The sequence below is a fragment of the Pleuronectes platessa genome, chromosome 14 (assembly GCF_947347685.1).
Source record: "Pleuronectes platessa chromosome 14, fPlePla1.1, whole genome shotgun sequence".
NCBI lineage: Eukaryota > Metazoa > Chordata > Actinopteri > Pleuronectiformes > Pleuronectidae > Pleuronectes > Pleuronectes platessa.
In genome coordinates this window covers 8,105,156-8,114,127 of record NC_070639.1, presented here as the reverse complement: position 1 = coordinate 8,114,127, position 8,972 = coordinate 8,105,156, and the positions used below count along the sequence as shown (strand labels likewise).

Below are 8,972 nucleotides of genomic sequence, written 5' to 3'. Positions count from 1 at the left end.
AGAGAAGGAGGGAGAGAGAGAGGGGAAAAAGGGGAGGGTGAACGAGCGGGTGAGCTTTATATCAGCGTTTAAGAGCCCATTAGGCAGCGTGAGACGGCTGGGCTGACACATTCTTGGCTGCCGCTTCGACAGCACGCAGCACTTTACAAGGACAGGGAGAAGTGTAGCGCTCAACTCCCTTCCTCTCCTTCTCTCCCCTTCCTCTCATCTCAGTTTCCTGCTTCTCCTTGCCACAGTTTCCCCCGACCCATCCTCTCCTCCTTTTTCATTCGGTGCACGCTCCCTACGCGCGGCCACCCATTCCACAGTTTCTCGCCCATTTCTTTGCATGGGGCTTCATCTGTCTGGATATCTCATTTTTATCTTGACTCATGAGGGTGATCCTCCTTTCTTTACAATTCCCATCCATGTGCCTATCTCGCTGGGAGCCTGGGGCATGACTAGGAGGTAAACCTGATATTGTGTGGTGTGGCTGCGAACTAATGGCTGCCTCGGAGAATGATGCTGCTCAGCCATTAACCCTGGATTAACCCTGTATTAGTGCTGCTCACCGGGTTAGCCTGCCGCTAATGTCTTTTATTGATCTGTTAGCGAGACAATCAAACCGCGCACGGCTCGCAGCGTTTCCCGCAAGTGCACTGTTCCTGGCTTGGGCGTTCAGAGTAAACTAACCGGCCGCGGCGGTTGACCTCAGGGTCGAGAAAGTCATCCCCAACTGGCTTGTGACCTGCAGGGAAGGAAAATACAAAACCAGCCATTTGAAGAAAAGAGCCACTGTTGTGTTGTGGTTACGAGGAGTTACATGAGACACAACAGTCGCTTACCTCTGACTGTCACAGGATGAGACTTACTTCCAGTTATTTTAGCAGATAATGATCTGGTGAAATCTTTGGTAATAACACTGCTCTGGTTTCCACATTAATCACATCACAATAGTGTTGCCAATATAGTGACATCACCAGATGAGTGCCACGCACGTCCCTGAAGGAACGAGCCTTGGTGACACCAGCCAAGTGACTACACAAGAGGCAGACACACAAAACTTCCCACACAGAAACGCTATCTACACTGTACTGACAATATAAATCAAATACACCTACTTTCAATGTTACGTTTAATACTGTCCCACAATCAACACAAGTTGGCATAAAAGCCTGAAAGATACAGTAAAAAGATGTTTTGAATTCATGAACTCCAGAAAAACGCAATTGGATGTGGAGATCTTCTGGAGTTTGTCTTTCACAAATGAAGAAAGCAGCAGAAGATTGTCTGGGTCAGACGCTGTGATTAAAGTAAGTGTTATATAAGCATTTTTGTCTGTATTGACCAAAAACTAACACTATCATTGAGATTAAGGCTAGAAATCATCATTCTTTTTGGTTTTGTCTTTGCAATCAGTTGCAATTAATTCAATGATCTGTTCAATATTATTGAGGTCAGAGCACCATTAAAAGTCACATCATGATTAACGGTCAGTTTCTTTGAGAGCAATGAATCTTTTGAACACATCTGTGCTCAAGATTTTCTGTGCAGGAGACCTTTTTTTCCCCTTCTCCTTCTTTTTGTACCAAACAATAACGAGAAAGTCATGAACAGTAAAAACATTTTATAGCTTCTATTCTTTCTGCAACACTTTGGTTTATGGAGTGACTACTGCCCCTTCAACTTGCCATGGTCTATTGAGGGTTGTGTGTTGTCACAACTTTCTGGGCCATCCATGCATTATATTGTAAGAAAGTCAGTGTTTAAGGTGATGGAACAAATTGTTAGTTTTTCCTCTTGAAGTAAGCGCTATTTTCCAACAGCTTTAAATTTGTTTTAATCTGTTCACTAAAGCCAAAGTGTGCTCAAATGACCAATTCACAATCAGCTACACTTCATCTGATTCCATTCGTCCAACTGTAATTTCACCATTTACTCCATAACAATGAGGCCACTGGGTGCTTACAGTAGAATACATCATTAAAGGTGTGAGATTGAACACTGTTGAGTCGACTGCTATGAATGAACCAACACAAAGGCAACAAGTACCTAGCCACTGTATGTATGTAGGTGTAGATATGACTCGTAGTACACATGATATCACAAATGCAGAATGACATGTCACTTAGTAGAGCGCATCTCTCCGCAGAGGCTCATCAGTCCCCTTAAATTCATCAAACTGCACCAAATTTCCCCTAAATGTGATTATCTTCATCAGGACCCATGAACGTCCCTGGGAAATTAGTGAAAATGTAAAAAAAAAAATGCCACGTAGATTCCTTGATCCATCATAATTAAATGCTTTCTTCCCTGAAAAATACCACATCCTTCCAGGTGTTTATCTACACACCAGTTTTTGCGTAATCTTACTTACAAACAAACACAAACACACAGACAAACCAGCCAACAAACAAATGGACCGGGAAGAAAACTCAACCTTCTTGTCTGATCTAATTAACTATTCAAATATACTGAAATGACTTTGGTTGACTTTGTTCCATTTTTTGCAAAGTTTTAGGTTTATTGTCTGTCTCTCCTGTGAATGTCAAAATTTAAATGACAGGTTAGAGGCATTTTAGCTTTATTAAACAGGGCAGCAGGCAGACACCGACTGCTTTTTCTCTTCCCCTTAAAAATCCCAGTGAGAACCGCAGGTGAAAAGCACAGAAGATGATTATGGAGATTCGTCCACAAATCTGGTTATAATCCCTTTTTATCCTCTTTTGCAACGTGAGGTTGCACGGTTTATTCGCCACTAATCTGTCTCCATTTACCTTCCAACAACTCCTTGAAGAGTTGCAACAGGAAGGAAACCACAAGTTGGGTTGGCCGAGGGTTGAGATAAAGAGAAGCTGGAAGGTATTCTGAGCAAGGGGTGTCAACTAAGCGCCTCCAGTCTGCTTAAAATAAAACCAACAGCGCAGCTCGTGCAGCGTCCCGGCGCCCATCGGAGTGAGGGCCATTCCAGTGAGGAGCTGCCTGTTTTCTGGGTTAGCCGACTGCTGTATCTCCAAGGACCAGACCAGCTGCTGCTCACATTCATTTCACTTCCCATTAAAGGTGAAATAAATCAGGACTCCCCACACAACCTCCTTAGAGACGCAGGAAACACACATGCATGCACATAGAGGAAGTCGGACACACGCAGACGTATTTAAACACACGGCTCACCTGTACATGTGCACAGAGGTGTGTACATACAGTATAACCTAGGTCATATGCATTGAGGATGTCAGGTGGAGTGGAAATGCTGTGTTTGTGTGTGTGTCTGCCTGCGTGTGTGTGTTCCTCTGACAGCATAGCGGTGAGAGTGAGCGGGTCTGTGTGAAGGGGGGCTATTTCTGGCATCTCATTTTTTTTTCCTGCTGCTGCAAAGAAACGCGATCGGCGTCCGGGAAACGAGAGCTGGCAGCAAGCAATCATCTGCCTGCCACACATACACACGCACGCACAAACACGCACAGCACCTCACAGCGCTGAGCAACACGCGCCATGGCAACGGAACAGCCGCAATTAGAGGCGAAGAGCCTTTCCCCTCCATCGAGGGAGAGACGGAGAGCGAAATGAAAGGAAGAAAGAGAGAGCGGGCAAGAGAGAGAGAGAGACAGGAAGGGGTGGGGGGTGCGGGTGGTGTGTGTGTGTGTGTGTGTGTCTGGGGGGGTGCAGAGACGGGTGTCAGAGAAATGGCACCGCACAGTAGGGAGAGTGGAAGAGGAAAGGAGTACACGATAAAGAGGTGAGAATGTGCAAGAGTGAGGCTGAGAAGGGGAGCGAGGGCCGAGGACGATCGAGGAGGACAGGGAGGAGGAGGAGAGAGAGAAGAGAGAGAGCGATAGAGACGGGGATAGGGCTGAAGGAGTGGGGAAAGACTGAAAAGCAAAAGGAGGCAGCGAGCAGGGGAGAGAGGCAGGGGGAGGAGAGATATCCAAAAAGACAGATTGCAAGACACGAGCGAGACAAACAAAAGAGATTACGTGCGAGAGAAACCAAGATAAGACGAGAGGGGGAAAAAGAAGCGAGGTTAGATAAAGGGAGAGAAGGAAGAGAGAGAGGGGAGAGAGATGGAGTGACGTGAGGTGGTGGGAGAGAGAGGGGAGGGGGTTCTCCTGTGTGAGGCTAGGCTAATGAAAGATGAATGAGGGAGGCAGTGGTGGGAAGGAGAGTGTGGCTGCAGGCGATGCCTGGTTGAGCTGCTCTGTGTGTGTGTGTGCGTGTGCGTGTGCGTGTGTGTGTGTGCGCACAGTCGAAGGACTCTCGCAGCTGGCTGACTGGTGTTGGACAACAGAGAAGAGATTCTGTGTACTGTACGACTCGAGAGCAACTGGTCAACAACAATAACAACACAGTCACGCTCAGGAGCACACAGAAGCCGAAACATGTAGCTTTGAGTCCAAATCTGCTACCACCTGTTAGCATGCAGTCAATCATTAGCACTCGCACAGTGTCTCCGAGCCTTGCTCACTTATTCAGCCCTTTCATCTATCATGCTGTCAGTCACTCTTTGAACCCGTCTCTCCCTCACCCTCCAGCGTCAGTGCGAAATCCCTCATCCATCGCCTCTGCCCATCTCATCCAATATCCCACCTTGCCAGTCTACGCTGCTCTCCAACCATCCGCCTCCCTCCTGCCTGCAATAGAGTTCACCTTTTTGTCTGCCTCTAATTGTTGTACCGCACATCCTGAAGCTGGGGGAGAACACACACACACACACACACACACACACACACACACACACACACACACACACACACACACACACACACACACACACACACACACACACACACACACACACACACACACACACACACACACACACACACACACACACACACACACACACACACACACACACACACACACAGCTTTGACGAGAGCTCCCTCCCTAGAGCGGAGGCCGGCCAGACAGAGAAGTCATCCTGACCCCGATCGCGCTTCCTCCTCTCTCCGTATGACTGCCTGACTTCTTTTTTTTCTCTCTTCCCCTCCAGATGACTCACACGCTTCACGGTGCCAAAACACGGCCCTCGTGCTGCCCGCTGTGCTGCTGCTGACAGCAAATCGGAACTTTTCTCTTGCTAAAAGGGATAATTCTGCCAAACCGAGCGTAATCTCTCGACTCGGTGTAAGGCCAGCGTGTGATTCACAACTTCCTTTTTTTTTTTCAAACTCTCTTAAATGTTTAGCTGCAGACAAAACATGAAAAGACACAGGCAACGCAGTGGAGTCAAGGAGACATTGCAATATGAACCTTTGTTTCTGAGAATATATTATGGGTAGGACAAAGTCACTGCAGCTCTGCTGCAGTACAGGGGGATTTATATTAAAAAGTAGGACATTCTGAGGTGAAACCCGCTGTGTGGTGTACCTTTAGTTTTCAGAAAGCTTCAAGGTTTAAAAGGACGATTTGAAGGTAATTAAATGGAGAGAAACAAAACTTAAAACACTCACAAACACACACGAGGGAAAAGGAAATTCCCACAATATCCTTCTTAATGCTTCAGTGCATGATTGCCATTAATTGAATTTTAACAAAGTAAAATCCACTTATTCAATCCAAATCCCTCAAAGCGTAATCACATCTTTGCAATTTAAATAAATGAAGATATAAATAACACATTTTAATTTGGAGTTAATATCAACGGCTGGTGATCAACCAAGAGAAAATGTGACCTATGGATACACTGGTTCCAAAGATTCTGTTCGTTGTTTGCTTGTCTACTTTACATGCGTGCGGGGGCCTTAAGGGCACCAAAGACAGAGGACAGGCCTTTCATTGTTCACTGACAACATGTGATCAGCCACTGTAATGTGCATAAAGCTCCAATGATTGTGAGGCATCTGCGTCAATATGGTGTACTCCATGGACATGTGAGAGGTTTTTAAACAGTAAATCATGTCGAAATAAAACATGGTTTGCATTGTGCATTAGTATCTGTGTGCTCTGCAATAGAAAACTGGAACATATTCTACTTTGATCATGGTGTCAACATGTGGATAAAACTCACAGCCAAGATTATGAGTCCCATTATAACTCCCCCCACTGATGCATATCACACACACTTTTCTTGTCAACCCTCTGTGCGAACTTTTAACCAAATATTTCTGGAACTAGGCTGAATTACACAACCAGGCAAAACACACACACACAAACATGTGGCTGCATGGAGACACACACCTGCACGGGTGCATGTGCACGCACAAAACACCAAGAGACAAAGAGGCGCAAACACGCACACAAACCCAGGGGACTGAAGCGGCTAACGTTCACCAACAGAATAAAACCCAAACAAAGAGACATCCTGTTTCCTGGAACACAACACCGCTCAGCTCTCCGTGCTGGAAGCAGCCAGTAAACACACCGACAAACACACACACATGCACACAAAATCTGGTACGTGTTCATCGCCAGGCATGTGTTTCCCTGCGTCTGATTCATGAACTGGAGTGTGTGTCTGTGTGTCCTGCAATGCCACTGGCTGTGCCCTCGGGTGTTTGTGCACACGAGTTCATCAGGGTGCGTGGCTATGGGTAGAATGTGTGTGCGTCTGTGTGAAAGAGAGGGGGGGCGCGACAGAGAGAAGGAGAGAGAGAGCGAGAGAAAGAGTGGAAGGAAGGAGGGAGAGCAGATGATAGAGTAGGCTTTAGCGATTCCCTGGAGTGTGAGGCAGCGTTTACGGCACTCTCAGAGCAGCCAGAGTGATGAATATTTAAAGACGTGCCTGAAAGAGCAGAGAGAGGGGGAACGGGGTGTGTGTGTGTGTGTGTGTGTGTGTGTGTGTGCGTGTGTGTGTGCGTGTGGTGAGCGTGTGCATATGTGTGTCTGTGTGCGTGTGTGTTTATCTTTGCATGCGTCTGTGAATGTGTGCTTGTGCCCAAGTGTGTGCGAGGGAGGTTATCTAGTATCTCCTCTACCGTTTGTGTGCGTATAGCATGCGCATGTATATGAATGTATGAATATGACTATACGTGCCTGTATGTAATTGGTATATCTGTAAAGTAGAGCATGCTTTGTATGTCTAAAGGGACATGTGGGTCTGTATATAGTTTATTCACTGTATATGTCTGTTAATGTTTGTGTGTGGGCAAGTATATATGTGTTTGTATGTGAATGCTTCATATCTGCATATTAACCCCAGAAGCATGCAATTATGTATAAATTGCGATGTATAGAATGTGTGCATCCACTACGATAATGAATGACGAGCCTGTGTGTGTGTGGGTGTGTGTGTGTGCGTGTCCAGCATTGGTGTGGGTTCCTGCCCTGTGCGAGCCCGCTCTTTACACAGCCCTGTAGGCCAACTTGCTGTCTCGCTAAATAGGGATTAATAGCGGAGCATCGCTGCTGCTCAATGGGAGACGGATGGCAGCGCAGCTCGCCGTCTTCAATTACACACCAGTCGCTGCCTGAGATACCACGTGGGCACACGCGGTAAACATGGCTATGTTCCTCTAAATATAATCTCACATATACACACAATGGGCTGAGACCTCTTTCTTATAAGACAATGTATGCGACTATATTAGTACATAGGCAAGGGTGGTTATAGACAAGAGATTGTTTTTTTTGGGGACTGATGCCGATGATATATTAGGACAAAGAATTCCTGATGTCGGATCGGCCTATATATATTAAACATTTTGATATGGAGTCAAAAATGTTGTTATCGTACACTAATTACTAAGAAATCGAGGCTTCATCTTTTATAGTTTAACAATAAACTTTATTAAGAAAGGACAAATATTGGTCGGGGTCTAATGCAGTATATAAAATCATATTCAAAGTGGGCTACTCCTGACTTTCTTTGTGACCCCCACTTTTGCCTCTGAATCTAAGGACAAAAAGGAAATCAAACACCTGCCAGCTGTATCAAGTTCATAACTTTAGTCAACAGGCCAATGCTGCCACTCTCATACAGTAAATTGAAAGTGAGGTGATAGATAAATAAAAAAAAAGCTCCCAGACAAACAAAGACGAGAGTTGGAACCTTGCATCCCGCCTTTCAGCATCTGAGCAGCTCACTTGTTCAAGTAAACAAAATACACCACAAAAGATATTAGGGTATACAGTACAAACCACACACCAGCCTACACACATGGAGGCACAAACACACACATCCTCGCGCGCTGAATGCAAGATATTCCGAGAGGCGCAGAGGCGAGGAGCGGAAGGAAGGGAGCGTAGAAAGAAAGGAGAGAGCCGGGCTGAGCGAGAGAGAACGAGAGAACGAGAGAAGAAGCGCATCCTGGGATGCAGAAAGCCGAATACAGTGAGATAAGAGTTAATGTATCCCCCACCGCTCCTTACTCCCTCCCGTTTGGCTCTCTCTTTCTTCCTCCCTCCATCCATCCCTCCCTCCCGTCCTCCCCTCCGCCTCCTCCCCCCGTTCTCTTTGAGGGATGAATAATAACTGCTGCTCTGAGATTTCCTCACTCGTTTTTCAAAGTGCAGAACGGAGATGGGGAAGGTCTGCCCGGCCCCCGGTTGCGCGCACACACACACAAAAGCGCAGACACACAGTGAAGCACACACAGACGCACGCACGCACTGTCTTGTTCTCCCTGCTTGCCTGGAGCAGGGAAATCAGATCTCCTCCAGAGAAAGGCGGGGGGGCTTAGGCGCTGTAGGGGAGCCCATACAAAAATCCCCTGCAAGCACGTATATGCCCATACACAACGCAAAACCCACACGCAGTATCGGGGGAAACTAAGAATAACTAGGAGGATGCAAGCTGCCTCCTGGAGTGACAGGGTGAACTCAAGGTTACAGACACATTACTGGTTCAAGTCCCGCCGCCAGGGGCCAATCTATCCATGCTGAAGCACTTCTCTGCAAGGCAGATTACACTGATTGCTCTAAGGCAATAGTTCTCCTCCAGCCTGGAGTCTTTCCTTAGAGGGCTTTAAGACAAAGCATGCAAGAGAAGAGAGGGAAAAAAAGGGACACTAAATGAGGATGGCAGTTTCTCCCTGCTCAGTGTCAAAAAAGG

General features: G+C 46.6%; 1 protein-coding gene across 1 annotated transcript in view; it reads right to left on the bottom strand.

Annotated features, from left to right (window-relative positions):
• Window positions 1-672: 672 nt before the first annotated feature.
• The window catches only part of LOC128455641 (cyclic AMP receptor 1), a gene marked incomplete in the record, with an annotated part of 33,768 nt that continues 25,468 nt past the window's right edge, over window positions 673-8,972 (bottom strand). Inside the window, 1 exon segment of the mRNA XM_053439374.1 lies at window positions 673-727. Coding sequence (XP_053295349.1) covers window positions 706-727 — 22 coding nt within the window.